The 18,636-nt window shown below is 37.8% G+C and overlaps 1 protein-coding gene across 1 annotated transcript; it reads left to right on the forward strand.

The window, feature by feature from the left end:
• Positions 1-304: 304 nt before the first annotated feature.
• Positions 305-17,254, forward strand: LOC127814004 (transmembrane emp24 domain-containing protein p24delta9-like). Its single transcript, XM_052355213.1, has 4 exons — positions 305-668; positions 1,292-1,501; positions 16,770-16,846; positions 16,975-17,254. The coding sequence occupies exons 1-4, from the start codon at positions 456-458 to the stop codon at positions 17,117-17,119; spliced, it is 645 nt and encodes a 214-aa protein (XP_052211173.1). The 5' UTR covers positions 305-455; the 3' UTR covers positions 17,120-17,254.
• Positions 17,255-18,636: the final 1,382 nt, after the last annotated feature.

Below are 18,636 nucleotides of genomic sequence, written 5' to 3' on the forward strand. Positions count from 1 at the left end.
GATTCATTTCAACTTAGAGCCAAAATCTATGTCTAGAAGAGTAGGTGGCCTTGATAAAACTTGATTCTCTAAGTTGGGAGATATTTAATAATGAAATAAAATGGAATAAATAATAAATGGTAGATTGGAAATAAATAAAATGTAATAACAAATTCTTTCTCTTTGTTCGGAAAAAAATATAATAAAAATAATAAATAAATAAACCTTTTTCTATCGAGGCTTCTGCAATTTAAAAAAATAAAAAATACTTATTTAGAGTAAATTTGATGAAAAAGAATACCATCTACTGATATACCTTCCATCACGTAACATTCTACCCGGTTTCATTATTTCAAATCGTACCAAAGTCTCTGTCTGTGTCTGAATCCTTCCTGCTGATCGGAATACATTTCACTCCACCACTATATAATAAGAACGATTCAATATTGGCCGAAGAAAAAGGCTTTGGTCTATTCATGGCGATTCACAGATTCACAGTCGCTTCTTTTGTTCTGATCCTAGGGTTTCTGTCCAACGCCGCCCAATCGCTACGATTCGATCTGCAATCGGGGCACACCAAGTGCATAACAGAAGACATCAAGAGCAATTCTATGACTGTTGGAAAGTACTCTATAGTCAACCCCACCGAAGGCCATCCCCTACCCGATTCTCATAAGCTCACCGTCCGGGTATGCATTCCCTTCCCTTCCCTTCCCTGAATTCCTTGGATGGAGGATTCTTAGATCTTGCTTATTTCTGTTTTTATGCGTAGGCCAAAGGAGGTTTCTGACGATTTTTTTTATATTATTATTACAAATCGTGGATTTTGTTTCATGTTTTTTTGGTTGCCAAATGGAATAATTCCATATTTTGGATTGCGGGTAAGAAAAACGAGATGTTTTTTTTTTCTTAATTTCTCAGAAAGGAGGAGGAGGGTTGTGAAGGTTGTCGATTCCTAACTAGTTCCCTTGGTTGCTCATATTGGGATTTAGTTTTTTGTGCCCCTAAAGTAGGATATCAGTGTTCTCATTTTCTTATATTTTCTCAGCAGCCAGAAGGCGGGTTTATAGGTTTCTATTGTTGCGATAAGGATTTTGTTTGGTTTTCTTAAATTTCTTTTTTAACTGCCAGACGGACTATCTTTAAAATATCTATAGCTGCTAAATTAAGTTCTTTTTAGACTATGTATTTCAATTTTTGGCTTACAGAAAGGAAAAATGAGAACCTTCTTCTACACACACACACACCTTTTTTTCTAAGCAGTAATCAGCAGGATTATGTGATTGCCTTTTGAATTTATGGCTTTTGCTAGGTTACATCAACCTATGGGACTAGCTACCACTATTCGGACCATGTGGAATCGGGACAGTTTGCTTTTCAGGCAGTGGAAGCTGGGGATTACATGGCTTGCTTTTGGGCAGCTGATCACAAGCCACAGATCACGGTAACGGTTGACTTCGAGTGGAGGACTGGTGTAGCTGCTAAAGACTGGACTAATGTCGCTAAGAAAGACTCAGTTGAGGTGAGTCTCGTATTTCACTTTCTCTATATGTTTATTATGGTTGTGTTCCATTTCTTAAGTTCTGCGGATGTTTGTTTTGTAGTGAATGTTATATTTAGGCGATCACAAGTTTTATTTTACACATCTGAATGGAGTGGAAGAATCTTCAATCGTTATGTTCTAAAACAATTAGTCCATATTTGAAAAATGAGTATGCTTATTACTACATACATATATGTTTATTATTTTACATGCAATATGTTTATTATCTTCAATCATTAGGTTCTAAAGCAATTAGTACATACCTATATGTTTATTACTTTACACACTTGAATATATAACTTTTTACATGCTATTTAGATGAGTATGTTCTCAAATTTCTTTGCAGAACCAAAGGTACTCTTAGTTCTTTAATAGGCACAGCTGTTAAGAATATACAAAAATATTGGTTTTGACATATCCTCAATATGTTTGGATCCTCATTTTCTCCCTGTAACCATATCCTATATCTCTGTCCATATATGTACTCTTCCTTCTTACACAGTAAAACCTTTTACTTTTTTGACCTTTATGAGTTAAATCCATAGTCATGCCCTTAAGAATTGTTTCAGGTGTACAAGAGGATCTTGTCACTTCAAGGACTGTAAGCATATGACAAAAATGGTGGACATGTCTGTTTATGCAAATCAAACTGAGATGTTATAATCATTTTACGGTGATTTCATAATGTAATACTTGAAATAACATGGAATATCAAATACGAAACAAACAACTATGAGCTAAAATTTGGTGGATTTGTCTTAGATCACTAATTCTTCTAATAGCTAAATGGAAATTACACTATTACCTTTGGTATTGGGTGATATTGTTATAATGGGAGTTTGGGCCAGAGAAACTGAAGGAAAGCCCTATTGCTTAATAATGGCATAAAATGAACAAAATCTTTTCTCTGGTTTAGTGTTCTAAAACGCGCAGGGCGTTATTCAAGTGCCAGACGGGGGCCTAGCGCCTATGAAAAAAATATATATATTTTTTAATTTTAATTTTTTGATGTTATTTAAGATGAACAAGCAACAACAATAGCAAGATGATGCTTGCTGTTTGTTGTAACTTGCTACTTGCTGCAAGCAGCAAGGATGAAGATGGCGCAACAAGCAGCAAGGAGCAAGGCGATAAGTCCAGGCCGTGTGCGACCCAGGCGGCGACAAGTATAGGCCGCGTTCGACAAGAGAGAGTGAATGTGACGCCTTGACCCCAACCCTTGGGAGTCATCGTAACCCAAGGTTACACCAAAAGGTCTTACTCCGGAGGCCGGCTATGCCCTCACAACAAGGGAATAAAATAATATGGGTGCTTTGGGGGGGGGGGGGGGGGTTTAGGCTTCACCGCCTTCGGCCAACTAGAACTCGAGATTTAAAATTTACAAGCAGCGGAGAGGCACTCGCTTCGTCTCCTGCCGCCCTAGACATGGCCTCGTCAGGAAGACACGTGAGGTCCTCGTTGTCCATAATACTCGAGTGAGGTGTCAGAGGCTCGCCTTCCATGTAGTCTTGGCCCCATATCACGACCTCAGATGGTAACATTGCGGGATATGCCCCAATCCTCGTTGGATCACCTTGTTCATAGCATTTTAGTCTCGGTTACGACTTACCTCGTCCCATGTGTGCAAGCACAATTCCATCACCCTTATCTCAAAATTCTTGAACCTCCCCGTCCCAATGACACTCTCTATCGACTGAAAACCCCGCTTTGATACCACCTTGTTCATAGCACGATAATCAATACACATCCTCAAACCTCCATCCTTTTGTGCACAAATAGCACAGGCGCATCCCAAGGTGACACACTAGGGCGAATGAAACCTTTGTCCAGCAAGTCTTGTAACTGTGTTTTGAGCTCCTGTAGCTCAACTGGGGCCATTTTGTAGGGCGGAATATATATAGGGTTTGATTGGGCTTCGGGAATCAAATCAATAGTAAACTCGATTTCCCTATTTGGAACCAAACCCTGTAAATCCTCTAGAAACACATTCGGGTATTCTCTTACAATTTCCACGACTTCCATCTTCTTTTATGGCTTTTCACTAGCCACCACTTGCACCGCATATCCTAGAGCTCCCTTATCCAAACATTTCTCAGCTCCCAAAGCAGATATAATCTTTAAAGGTCGCCCCCTGATTTCCTCCCAATCCATGGTTTAAATCCACCTATTTAATTCTAAGTCTCAATGCTAATGATGGTTTCCATTACCCCTTACACGGATGGAGTTTACTTGAAATTGATAAGGATTTGCATGGCTGAAAGGGGTGCAAAATGGAGGAGAAATTAGATGCTAGTAGCGAGGCTTTCTCAAGCCCTCAACAGCCAATATGTGGTTGCCATGCGACAGCCTTTATCTTCCCAACTAGAGCTTAGAACAGTGCCGTTTTGGCGCCCCGCTGTTGGAAAATTCTAGCAAAATCAGCTTCCATCTTTGTTTCACTGCTTCTCATTTCTTATTCCACGCACATGTGTATATATATATATATATGGTATATTATATTATACATATTATAACTATGTATAATATAAATAGGAAAATTCCCCCCAATAATTTCTGTACTTCCATTTGGCATTTCTTTAATTGGTACTACACCCTTAAACATTGAATTAATATTCATTGAGATACTTAAAATCCAAAATTAATAAGTACAGTTTTGTCTTTGCACCCTCATAAGATCTTTGTTTTATCCTGAAACCACTTCAGGATTGTTCCTTACACAAAACCTGAACCCTCTCAAGATTCCGTTGACTTTCCAGAAGTCTCTTATGATCATTCGATTTTTCAGGCTATATCTTAGCCGTATTGAAAACTATCCTTGCTTTGATTGCTTTCATTATCATAAATCTCGTCTAGAGACGCTCGTCAATCACATATTCTTTTTCTTAGATATCTAAGTTCCAAGGCATTCTCTACAGTTAATTCGATCACTTATTAATTCAGTTCTTATATCGACTCTAGTTCTTCGAAGCATATGCCCTCAATGAATGAGCACTTGCGGGATATGCCCCTATCCTCGTTGGATCACCTATATACACATGTGCATGAAATAAGAAAGGAGAAGCAGCAAAGCAAAGATGGAAACTGATTTTACTGGATTTGCTGGTATTTTTTAGCAACAGTGGGGTGCCAAAACGACACCATTCTAGGCTCCAATTGGGAAGCTAAAGGCTATCACATGATATCCACGTGTTGGCTGCTACGGGCTTGAGAAAGCCTTGCTACCAGCATCTAATTTCTCCTCCATTTTGCACCCACTTTCAGCTATGCAAATTCTTATCAATTTCAAGTAAACTCTAGACGTGTAAGGGGTAATGGAAACCATCGTTTGCATTGAGCCTTGGAATTAAATCGGTGGATTTAAACCATGGATTGGAAGGAAATTAAGGGGCGATCTCTAAAGATTATATCCGCTTTGGGAGCTAAGAAATGTTTGGATAAGGGAGCTCTAGGATATGCGGTGCAAGTGGTGGCCAGTGAAAAGCCACAGAAGGTGGAGGCCGTGGAAATCTCAAGAGAATACTCGAATGTGTTTTCAGAGGATTTACCAGGTTTGGCTCCAGATAGGGAAATCGAGTTTACTATTGATTTGATTCCCGAAGCCCAATCAAACCCTATATCTATTCCGCCTTACAGAATGGGCCCAGTTGAGCTACAGGAGCTCAAAACACAGTTACAAGACTTGCTAGACAAAGGTTTCATTCGCCTTAGTGTGTCACTTGGGATGCGTCTGTGCTATTTGTGCGCAAAAGAATAGAGGTTTGAGGATGTGTATTGATTATTTTGCTATGAATAAGGTGGTATCAAAGCGGGGTTTTCAGTCGATAGAGGGTGTCACTGGGACGGGGAGGTTTAAGAATTTTGAGATGAGGGTGATGGAATTGTGCCTGCACGCATGAGATGAGGTAAGTCGTAACCGAGACTGAAATGCTTTCCCAGTTGGGCATGATTTGTGTTATGAGCTTGTTTAGAAAATGTATTTCCCCGGATAGCGAGCAGAGGGATGTGTGAATTCCCGAATTTGTGAGGAAAGTGATTTATGTTGATTATTGATTTGACCCTTGATTTGCGTGCAGATAATAGGATAATCCCGAATTTGTGAGGAAAGTGATTTATGTTGATTATTGATTTGACCCTTGATTTGCGTGCAGATAATAGGATAACCTCATGGAACCTGAAGGATCGAGTATTGGAATGTCAAATCCAAAACCCTTTACCCCGCTTGTGGACCTTCTTTTCATGCAATGGGAGCATGAGTTGCTTACCCTAATGGAGGGCGATCAACATGAAGATGAGGGAATTATGCGTTTCTTATGTCGAGTGAAAATAGTATTTTGAAATACCATATGCACAGACCTATGGGGGTTGTTTGAGAAGCAAGTTATGTTTGCGAGAAAATACTTGAATGACATTCGGAAATAGCTGTCATGATCCTAGGGTTTAGTTTAGGATTGGAATGACAATCGAAAGAAGCTGATGAATAGAATTAAGAACAGAATATTTGAGAGGAAGAATTGGACAGAAATGGGGAAAAATGTAGAGAGAAATAGAGAGAAAATGAGAGGGAGATTGTAGAGAAATTGTTGAGAGAGAATCAGATTTCATTCATTTAATTCAAGCATACCATCCCTTCCATTTACATCAGCCATATATAGGCATATTTGTCCCCTAACAGCCTTACACATGCAGCCATGTGCACTTAACTAATTGCTAAAATATTCCTAACAAACTATTCTACCCTATTACAATAATACCCTTTTATTACTCATAGGATCATGACAATTCCCCCCTCCTTAAGAGAGTTCTTGTCCCCAAGAATTTGCCGCAAGTAGCCATTGCTCTTCATCCAATTCCAACCTTCTCTATGCGGATAATCCTCCTTTCTTTCTTTCTACTTCTAGGTCTCTTCTTCGTCATTCTTAGGTTTTCAAGATCAATTCCAAGTATGAATTGGCCCATAATTTCAATAGGGAAAACTTCATTACCATCCAAAACAAATAAGAAGGGCAGATCTTCAGCCATTGTTGCTGTTACTCTATCCCCATTCAACCCACAACCATGTTTTGCTGCAGAAATATCAACAGCAGCCTCAAAATGCAGCAATGGAGGTTTGTATTCTTTCCTTGAATACTCATACCAAGGCTATTTGTGAGCATTAACATTAGGAGATGCTGCAACATCACTTCCAGCCAACGATTGCTCAATAATTGACACCTGGCCAAGTGTTTCAGCACTAGTAAGAGTGCTTGAGAGGCTGTCAATTGATTGAGTGTCATCCTCCAATCGCTTTTCCTCACTTTTTTCTTTCTTCTCATCTTCCCCTTCTTCCTTAAAGTTGGACTGCTCTTGTTGCAGAATCCCAAAAACATCACCATCGAGAACTTCTTTTCCAAAGGAATCGGTGTGTTCCTTTAATTCTCCTTTTGCCCAGACACCTTGTACCGAACCCCCGCAAAGTCTGCTATTGCTGCCAGCATTGTCATTATCGTCACCTTTCTTGTCCATTCCACCTAGGCCGATATACTTCTTCCACTCCGTATTGGAGGTAGGCAGTGAATCTGCTTCTTGCCTCCTAAATTTCTCCCTCGGCTGCTCCATTTTAAGAAACTCCTCCTTATTAAAACTTCCATGATAGTCATCAAAGTATTCGGCGGGAAAACTGTAATGATACTCCTTAGATAGTATCATTGCAAATTCTTGTAACTTCTCGCGAAACATTGGACCAACTTCCTTGCACTCTTCATCAAACCCACTACTGGTTCCTTTGTCCAATTGGCTAATCCCCTTCTTATGTTCCTTGTTGCTGCCAACTGAAAGTGCAGCCTTCTTTGGCTGCCATTGAAGCTCCATTCCAGCTGAAAATGAAGCATTCTTTTGCTGCAATTTAGGGCTCATTTGCTCCATGTATGCACTGCTCCCCTTGGCTGCCTTTGTTTCCCTTTGCTCACAGCTTCTCCTAACTTCATGAGTAGGACACCCCACTGAAAATGCAGCCTTCTTTGGCTGCCATTGATGCTCCATTCCAATTGAAAAGGAAGAATTCTTCTGCTGCAACTGAGACTCCAATGGTCTCAGATATGCACTGCTACCCATGGCTGAATTTTCACCAACAACATACTTCGACGGCTAAGGAATGGGAGTTATATACATGCTTTTGTTTTGCATGTTGTAGCAGTTCCTAGACTCGCCTCAATTGCAACTCAAGAGTCAGGCACCCACTCCTCTTTGCCTTTCCACTTTGACCCAAGTCAGCCAAAAATTTACAGCCAAAATCTACCTCTTGTTTCCTTTGCTGACAGCTTGAGAATTATTGCAATTGCTACCATCAATCAAGACTTACAACGGCTACGACCCACACCCCAATCATTGTCCAATGGCTGGGGCCACTAACTCTCCTTCAGGATTTAATCTGAGAGATGCTCACCTGCTCCGATCTGCCACTGGATCACCTTCAGATCCCAAAATCACCAGCATAGGTTGGAAGGCAACCACAACTGTAGCACACACAGTGCCGAACAAGGCAGCAATGCTCCACAGAACTCTGGTCGGAATTCTCGATCAAAACCACAACACCACAGCCGTGCCTACAGAAAGCTTATCGGTATGGTCGGACTAGTCTTCCGGTCTGGGCCATCCGCTTCACCCTCGACAACTCACGCTCACCTTGGACAGTCGCAACCCTATGGCTGTCCACGGCACCACCTTCGACAGACTCCTTACTCACTACAATCCTAACCGACTAGCTGAGAATCACCGGTTCCGACGTCACTCCTTAAGTTTGCTTGGATGGTCGAGATCGGCTCTGCTTGCGATCACTATGGATTCACGATCGCCTCCCCGCCGACTCCTCCTTCTCACCCAATCACCGACCACGGCTGGAGGACCACCGCCTCCTTGAGTTCGCCTTGATCGACAAGTCCTGGGAATCGAGTTACGATCGCGGTAGACTTCGATCGCTCTAATCTGCTTCTTTTCGATGCCTTAAATTGTTGTTCAACCAACTTCCTAGCCTAACTTCCTGCCTCACTCTAATCAGAATTGAGAGAACCGCGTCTTCCTCCTCTGGTTCTAGCTACTCACTGGAACCGATCGCTATGGACCAGCAACCTAACTCACCCCCGACACTGCTATTGAATTCACTGGACCAGATGCGCGACTTTTGAAACCAGCTTGCAACTCCAAATCCAACTTTCGCTAATCGCTGGCTTGCTACACTTTCGAAATTCGCCGACCTACGATTAGCTTCCAGAAACGACCAGCTGCTCTGCTCAATCAATTTCGCCGAGAATCAACTACCAAAATTGCACAAACCACAGCCAAAGAACGACTGCTCTGATACCAATTTTTCATTATCCTAGGGTTTAGTGTAGGATTGGAATGACAATCGAAAGAAGCTGATGAATAGAATTAAGAATAGAATATTTGAGAGGAAGAAATGGATAGAAATGGGGAAGAATGTAGAGAGAAAATGAGAGGGAGATTGTAGAGAAATTGTTAAGAGAGAATCAGATTTCATTCATTTAATTCAAGCATACCATCCCCTCCATTTACATCAGCCTTATATAGACATATTTGTCTCCTAACAGCCTTGCACATGCAGCCATGTGCACCTAACTAATTGCTAAAATATCCCTAACAAACTATTATACCCTATTACAATAATACCCTTTTATTACTCATAGGGTCATGATAATAGCATACCAAAGGTCTGATGTGGGATATGACTCTTCGATTTAACTACGGTAATTTCATTCGTGCGATTGAGTGGCAGGCAAGGGAATGGAAGTCGTGTGTGCCACTCATTGATTCAACGAGAATTGGGGCATATCCTGTAGCGTTACCATCTGAGACTATGATATGGGGCCAAGACTACATGGAAGGCGAGCCTTTGACACCTCACTCAAATGTTGGGGGTAACGAGGACCTCATGTGTCTGGTGGACGAGGCCACATCTAGGGCGGCAGGAGACGAAGTGAGTGCGTCTTCGCTACTTGTAAATTTTAAATCTTGAGTTCTCATTGGCTGGAGGAGACGAAGTCTGGACCCCACCCAGGACACCTATATTATTTTATTCTTTTGTTATGAGGGCATAGCTGACCTCCGGAGTAGGACATTTTGGTGTAATTTTGGGTTATGGTGACCCCCGGGGTTGGGGCTAGGGCGTCATAGTGAACGACCCAGGCAGCGACAAGTCTAGGCCGCACACGACCCAGGTGGTAGCAAGTCCAGGCCTGTCCGACGAGAGAGAGTGAACGACCCTGGCAGCGACAAGTCCAGGTCGTGTCCGATGGGAGAGAGTGAATGACCCAAGCGACGATTGGGCCCCATTAATTGGGCCCGATGCCTAGGGGGCCGATTTGGCCTTAATCGTGGGCGGCCTAGGTGACCGCCTTTTAGAACACTGCTTTGATCTAATTTGGACCCAACAACAACAATTATAGGCCTTAGTCCCATTAAGTAGGATTGGCTACATAAATTCTTAATCCCCAATCCAAACACCTCTATTCGTGGTGTTGAAAACTGTAAAGAACAACGAGAATATGGCCTGGATTGGGAAAACTCAGAAGCAACTGTACTTTCGTCTTCTACTATTGAATACTCCATAAGGAGTTTAAATAGACTAGAGTTCCTAAAATCTAGGAAATTTAAAATACAAACAAACCCATTTAAAATACAAATACAACAACATATCTAAGATATAACAAATCCCCTAAATTTTAGAGAGAGATAAGATCTTATCTCCTCCTAGAATTTAGAGCAGCTAGAGCTTTATCTCAATCATAAATTGAGACATTATCTTGATCATAATATCACCATTTTTCAACAGCTTACACATCATGAATTTCAACACCATATTTCAACAGCTGGAGCTATTGTACAAGTTAGTTATTCCCTTTTCCTGCCTAACCTCTTAGCCCCTTTCAGTTAGCCCCTTAACAGCTTACACATCATGAATTTTCCCCAATTACAATCATACCCCTAGGGTCATTAACCTTATGTCATATTAGGTTAAGATAAATGGATCTTGGATCTTGGGGAGGTTTTTGCAAGAAATTTCCCTTACTGATTCCATAATTGAAGTTCCTAGTTATCGATGAAATTTGTGTTTCACCTAAACCAATTCCTTTATACGAAATTGTATGCTTCTTGTATATGGTCTCTACTGTCAATTCTTGTAATTTTTCTTTCTCCGCTGCTTGCTTAACTCTTGCAGGTTGCAGCATCTTCATTGTTAGCCTCAACTCATCACTTAAACCACTAATGAAGCTAGAGACAAAATACACTTCAAAATAAGGTAGGGTTAGTAATGACCATTAAAGTCTTTTAACTCAAATTTTGTCGAATATCAAGCACTGATCCAACTTGTTTCAGTTTATTAAATTCCTCTAGGTCATATTTTTATCCCCAGACATTTCATAGAATTCTTCTGTAAAATCTTTCCATATGCATTCAACCGAAGTCTTCCCAGCCTTGATACCAGGCATCAGCAGTATCATTCAGATAAGCTGAAGCCAGATTGACCTTTTGGAATTTTGGTATATTATAAAACTGAACAAACTTTTGGCATCTCCTTATCCACCACCTAGAGTTTTTTACATCAAAGAGAGGAATTTCTAATCTTGGCATAGGGACATTGTTGTGAACATATATATGGAGTACTAGAGAAATTATTTTCCAATCTCCTATCAAGCACCTAATCTGTCAAATTATCTCTCTCACAAACGTTTTCAATCTCTAACACAAGCATTCAAGATGGTCTAGAGTTAGGACCATTACCTTCCAGAATTGGATCAGCATTCTCCTTTGGTGGGAAATCCACCAGCAAGCTGATTTGCAAAATTCTGGAAAACATCTGTAGGAAGCCATCGAGTCTTTTAGCCAATCCAGCCATTGAAGCATCCAACTCGTTGTCCAATGATTGAATGCCTTCGTGATGCTTACTTGATCCTACTTCCAAGGCTTCTGTTCAGGTTTGCAGATTATTCACCAAAGAATTAACTTGGTTAACTTGCACCTCCAATTGTTTCATTCTAGTTCCATATGCCATCTCCAATTGATCCAAGCTATCGAAGTAGCAGTCCAAGAATCAACTGCTCTGATACCACAATTGTCAATACCTAGTCTTGAGCCTAGGGTTTTCAGGATAGAAATGGGAGAGAAGAGTGGAAGATGAAACGGAGAGAGAACAGGGAGAAAGTGAGGAGAAAACAGATTGAAAATTGAGAGAGAAATGAGAAACTGAATTCAATTCTTGATTTATTCTCTAAACAGGTTGCTTAGCTATATATATAGTTAACCAATCAATAGTTACAAATTAGTTACAACTTGTAATTGATCCTTTGCAAAAATAATCTGCTACAATTGATATACAAAATACAGTTCTACAGCCTACTTTAACCTACGAACTTGACAGCCTTTTGTTTCTTTTGATTTTATCTCCAAATTCTATATGTCTAAAATCTACTTTGGAATTTTTTCTGGAATAAGTTCAAGTTGCCTTCTAATTGCATATGATTTTTTGCCTTTTTATTTCTAAAACCCATACTCAAATCCAATATTTAGCATAACTACTGATTGCCCCTCATTGCTGACTTGTTCTTATGACTCTAGTGTGTTCTTGCCAGATTTTATACCCACTAATTATTTATCCATTCTATGCATGGATCTGTTTTCTATTTCTAGGCCTACTATTATTTTATTTCATTTTCATTTTACTCATATAATTGACATTTCTTTTCCTTTTTCCTCATGTATTTATGATTAAATAAATTGTAATTTTCTATCCATATGCATTCAACTGAAATTGAATATTGTCATGCTCATTTCTTTTATATATCTGTCTAGTTTCTTCTAAATAATTATGAAGTTTAAGGATGATCTTAGTGAAGTTACTGAAAAGAAAATATTGACTGTTAGCAGAAAGAAAGTAATGAAGAAGGTTCATGCATCATTGATTTCAATAAGGTGGGGGATTAGTTACTCTATTTAATTTATTAATAATAGCTTATGCATTCAAATTAATAATTGAAAAAAATTGAGGACGTAATCATTTAAAAATTAGCAAATACAGTAAAAATACAGTGCCACAAATTTTATGTAGTTTTATGAAAATGCATATATAAAGGGATCTGTAAATATATAAACAAGAAGTGTATTTGAGTAAGACTTTAAGGAATAAAAACAGTATAGTGGGTATCAATATTCACATGGAGTTTGTGTGCATTTTATTTTGTTGAACTTTGAAACTCATTCATTTGTTAACTGTTACCATCTTAATATAGAAAACGAAGAGACAAAATAGAGAAAAAATAAATAAATAAATAAAGGGAGAACTACATGTTTTGACCAAAGCACAAATGAGTACTTTACACATATGTTTAGGCACCTACAATTTGTGAACTTATTTATATTTTTCTATGTTTATTGTTAATTGAGGTGGTTTTGCAACAAAAGAAATTATAATGCCTCTTAGCTATATTACTGATTTTTTTTAATATAATTTAATTTATGTCGTGTCACATATAGTTATTAATTTCTAGAATCAAGGAGATTGTAGTGAGTCACTCTTAAGAACTTGGAGAATAAGACATATGTTGGTAAGTTTGACTTAGTAACTTACAATTGGGTTGTTGTTGTGGTAATAGAACAATTGAAACTTGTTTGTTTTGCGGAAGCTCAGCCTAAGGTCGGTAGGGCTAGGCAAAAGAATAAGGTCTGCTCGGAAGAGGTCACCCGAAGGGGGTCCTGTGGAAGGGTGGCTTCGGAAGGAGAAGGGTCTTGGAATGTGTGGAGTCGCAGAATGGCCTTCTGAGAAGCTGCGGAAGAGTCTTCCGAAGGGGTCTTCAGGAGAGATTTGGGTCTTACAATCTGCTAAGCAAAAGACAGTCAGAGGGCATGCAAGGATCTTTCCCGCGTAGACTCTTCGATGCCTAAGTTAGACGCGATCATGTTGCTGAAGGATGCAGGTGCAATGCAAATTTGTGTTAGATGGTATCTTTCGAAGAGTGGGAGGTCTTTAGAAAGGTATGTGCAGAAAAGTCAGAGAGGCCTTCAGATTCCTCGGAAGGATCTGAAAGACGAGGGGTCGGGGGATATTTATACCCCTTGAAGGACTGGGACGCGTGGTAGGCCAAGACATGTGGCACACATGGCACGACCCTTCGTATGATGAGGGTGTTTGGCTATCACTGGGTTAGGCTTTAGGAGGACCAAGCTTTCAGAGAAGCTAGTCACCGAAGGGTCTTTGGAAGACTGCCTAGGCCTTCGAGGAAGCTAGTTCCTGAAGGGTCTTTGGAAGGCTACCCAGGCTTTCGGGGAAATTAGTCCCCGAATGGTCTTCGAAAGGCTGCTCAGGTCTTTAGGGAACAGGGCCCCCGAAGACCCTTATGAGAGAAGACATTCTCCCAGGCACGAACTGACTTCTTCAAGGGAACTCACTTGGAGGCCCTTTGTGTCACGACCCCAAGGAACTCCAAGGATATATTAGTAATACATGTCATGTATTTTCCTTATTAGTTGCATTTTATATTGTTGTTGTTAGCATTTTCAATTGTAAGCCTATAAGTAGGCTTGAGTAGTTAGAGAAAGGAGCTTAATGAATGATTTGAATCTCAATTCCCTCTCTCAATACTCTCTCACGGCTTTTCTCTCTCCCTCAATTCTGTTATGTTCTTCCTTTCCCTCTCTTTCTGCTCTTCCTTCCTCTAATTCTTATCCAAATTCCTTCCTAGACCCTAGCTAAACCCTAGGGTCATGACACTTTGGAGGAAACCCCGCAGAGGGTATGTTACAACAGGGGTCACTCAAGTTTACTTTGCATAAAGTATGCGAATGAGAAATTATATATGTATAATATGAAAAATTAATGTATTAATTAACTGTTGAAGGAAGTAAGAAGATAGTTATTTTCCTCGAAATTTTGATCACATATATATGAATTTCATTTGAAATGAACATAAAAAAAAGCCATGATCTTCCAAAGAAAAAGAAAAAAAATGCTTAAGAGTGGAACAGACAAAAAGAGAGAAAATGAAAAGTAAATTCAATTAAGTCATGTACTGCTCTCTCTCTCTCTCTCTGTCTGTGTATCTTTCTACGGATCACTACTAGGGACAAAGGAACAAAAAGACACAAGTTTGAGTACCTTATGAGGGGAAAAGAGAGTAAGTAAAGATTAAAATCAAAATAAAGTTGGTCACTTATATTCATATATATTGTAGCAACAAAATTTTCATGAAAGTCTACTGATCATGGGCATCTTTATACATTTACATGCACAATTTTCATAAGGTAATGGTAACATGAACTAATGGCATAACTGGGGAATCAAAGAGAAAACTCAAAACAAATCTCAGAATATTGATATTTATTTTGGAAGGAGGAATATGTAATCTAAACCTGAGATGTCTTGAAAGCAAGTCAGTTATGAAAGCCTTGGTACTAGTAGCCACCTTTCATTTATTGTACATTGATTTGAACTTCTTTTATTTCTTGGCCCGTGAAGATTATTCTGTTTATTGTCTCTTTATTATCATACCTGCTTTTTGGCTTCCTGCCTATATATTGGAAAATAACTGTTGTTTGTGTGTGGTAATTGAACTCTAAAAGGAATCTGTGATCTGGCTAGTGCTTAAGGGGCTGTAAGTTGTGGAAAGCAGCCCCAGTTTTCCAGAAAATCACTCCATAAGAAATGGAAAATTAGAGAACTTGTTCAAATACAAAAAGTTTCCAAATAGAAAAATGCAGATTTAGAAAATGCGGTTCTCCAAAATTGTTACACAAGTTTCCTAAATCTCCAAAATTGTTACACAAGTTTCCTAAATCTCTCCATAAATTTTTCTCAAATCATCTCCATCTCCTTCTGTAACACAAATTTTCCTAAATCTCTTTCATCTTCTTTGAACATATGTTCCAAATTTTTTTGATTAGAAATTAGTTTTCTGTAATTCTAACATGTGAATGCGCTTTTCAAATTTTCTATGAAAAATAAAAACTAGAGATTTTATAGAAAATTGGACATAGAAAACTGGAAATCATTTTCCACAACTAAACAACCCCTAAACTGTTTTGAGGGAAAATCTTACATTATTCTGTTTTGATTGGATTGTCTTTCAAATTTTGAGTTCATTTTGAGGACTCATCTACACTGTTTGTGATAATGTGCTTGCTAGGAAGGCTCTTTTGAGCTTTCTGTCAGAACTGTTCAATAACTGTGATTATTTGTATTGATGTAAAAATGTTTTTTTTTTTTTATTAGTATCATATAAGATTGGTGAGCTATAAAATTCATGTAGCTGACCCAACTTGGCTAGAGTAAGGCTTGAGATATGTTGTTGTATATGTAGTATGATATAAAAATCTTCATAACAATATAGACAAATGACAATATCTTACATGCGAAAATAGCAGTAGTTTTTATAGTACTTTTATGATTATCTGCAGCTTATATCTCATTATTAGATTCAGTAGCTCTGACTATTTGAGGATTGAAGTAGTTCAGTTTCCGTTGTATGTAAAAGTAAAAATGAATGTTTAACCAATTTAATATTGTAAAAGAACACTAATGATGCTATCAACTTTTTGGGCTTTTACTGATTCTATCAACTTTTTGTCTCGTCAATCGTAACTGTATATGGTTGTTTTATGTTCTAAGAGCTTTTAGACTTTTACTGATTCTAGGTTCATAGTTTCTCATTTAATATCAAATTTTGTGTTTGATGAGGAAGGTATAGGTATAGTGTATTTCTGAAGCAATTTATTTAACTTAGGTGAAACTAAGAAGTTGGATGCTCTTAAATTGTCCATCATCTAACTGTGCTTTTATATAATCATTATATGAATAGCTTCTGGTATGGCTTATAATTGTTGTGTAATTGTTCTGAAATGCTTGCTTTGAGTGTGGTGCTATATCCATGGTGTGAAATTTGAAATGCATAAATAAGTTACCTAATGACCAAACTTAAATTGCATCGCTCTGTGTGGGCTTAATTTGTGAAACACCTGACAGTTGGCTTGTTAAAAAAAGAAAACAAAAGAAAAATAGAAAATAGAACTCCTGATTTACATTCAGATAAATTATTGGTATTATTAATGATATTCCAAACCTGCCCCTTCCTTGAAAAGTGGTTCATTTTGAATTGTGGAAGTAATAGCCAAATTGTGCACTTTTATCTAACATTAATGCTAAACCTTTAGCTATATACTCTTTTCCAACTTCTAATTTTTTTTTTTTTTTTTTTCAACCAACCAGGCCATGGAGTTAGAATTGAAGAAGTTATATGAAACTGTTACATCTATTCATGATGAGATGTTTTATCTCCGTGAGAGGTAAGTGGGAATATGTTTTTTTTTTTTGTTTTTTCCTGTTTATTGAATTATCTGTTTTTGTGGATTGCTGTTATTTTGTTATCTGAAGCAGTTAGTTCTCTATTACAAAATCTTCACGAATGTTGCAGGGAAGAAGAGATGCAGGAGCTTAACAAAACAACAAACTCCAGAATGGCCTGGTTGAGTTTTCTTTCACTTCTTGTTTGCTTATCTGTGGCGGGTTTGCAGCTGTGGCATTTGAAGACCTTTTTCGAAAAGAAGAAGCTTATATGATATAAGTCCAGCCCACAGTTTGCTTGTAGTTTTTTATGTACAATTTCCCAGTAATTTACTAAAGAAACACACCCTCCTCTAACTATGTCATTGATTTTACAAATAATTAAAAGAACATTGTCAAAATTGGCGTTATACCTCTTTGGCATTTTATTTATTGGTTTAGTCTGCACCCATCTGATCTCATCTCATCCTTTTCTCCTGTACGTTACTAAAAATGACATTTCAAACCAAAAGTTTCTTTGTTGATTTAAAATAGCAGGGCACCTTCTTGGTTTGCTTGCTATATCGATTAGTTACGTCCTGGATTGGAAGCAAAATCAAGCAGCTACTCAAAGGCAGTTCAACTCTCAGTGCCTTGGACTTGCCTTAATCTGAGAACTGTCTGCCAGATCAATTCAGCTAGTAAATGATTTTACTTTTTAAAATTTTTAATTAACTAATCAATGAATAAACTTCTTACCTGATAAATTAAATATAACAATACTGAGTAAACTTGGCAAGTTCCATTTGAAAATGTTGTCGTTTTCAATATTTATGTTTTATTTTCAAAATTTGATGATAAATTTTTGGACTAGGTTATATGTAAATGAAAACGTGAAACGTTTTTAATATGAAACGAAAACGTGAAAACGAATATTCTTATAAAAAAATAAACATAAATAAAGTTTGAAACGAGAATGAGAAACATTTCGAAAATGTTTCGAAAACGGAGAAACAACTCCTCTAAGTCGTTTTTGTGCACAGCTCCTCTAAGTCATTTTCGTGCAACATATTTTTGAAATGGAATGAAAAAAATGAATAGTTTTAAAACCTATTATGTTTTTATTTTTTTTTATTCATGTTCAAAAATTATATCACATCCTTTCTTTTTCCTACCTATTTTGAGAAGGCCTTTCACCCTGTGGCCATCATCTGACACCGACACTCGTGATGCTTTTGACACGATGTTTTTATTTCTTTTTTTTCAATTGTTTATAGTAAAATTAAACATTTTCAATTTTTATTTTTCTAAATAGAAATGAAAATTATTGGACTAGAATGAAAATAAGAAAATAGAGTGGAATGAAATTTTTTTACAACGTTTTTAAATGGCCCTTAAATTCTTTATTTACATATTTTACTTTTTAATTAGTAAATAATTATAATATTACACGATGATTGGAACTAGGAAACATTCAAGAACCAACTTTCAACAACAGAAATCTGTCTAAAATTTAACAATAACAAGGCTAAAAATAAGATTTTATAAAGAATAACCAAAGCTTTGTAAGAGAGAATAGCAATATAATCCAATGTACCCTTAATAAAACCATAAGTTTGTTGAAATCTAAAAATGTAGGCTGTGTTCACTTTATTTTTTAATTTTCAGTTTTGAGTTTTGAATTTATTTTCAATTTTCTGTTTTGGTAATCTGTATTTAGAAAATTGAAAACGCGTTTTCTTTATTATTTTGAAAAACTATTTCTCAAAATAGAAAATTAAAAAATCCGTTCACTTTGAAATTTTGAAAATAA

Source organism: Diospyros lotus, chromosome 1 (genome assembly GCF_014633365.1).
Source record: "Diospyros lotus cultivar Yz01 chromosome 1, ASM1463336v1, whole genome shotgun sequence".
Taxonomy (NCBI): Eukaryota; Viridiplantae; Streptophyta; class Magnoliopsida; order Ericales; family Ebenaceae; genus Diospyros; species Diospyros lotus.

What these genes read in the sequence shown, in the direction of transcription:
- LOC127814004 (XM_052355213.1), top strand. Translation starts at nt 456, where the DNA reads ATGGCGATTCACAGATTCACAGTCGCTTCTTTTGTTCTGATCCTAGGG. An exon ending in CTCATAAGCTCACCGTCCGG is followed by an intron (nt 669 to 1,291) that starts GTATGCATTCCC and finishes GGCTTTTGCTAG; the next exon opens with GTTACATCAACCTATGGGAC. An exon ending in CTAAGAAAGACTCAGTTGAG is followed by an intron (nt 1,502 to 16,769) that starts GTGAGTCTCGTA and finishes TCAACCAACCAG; the next exon opens with GCCATGGAGTTAGAATTGAA.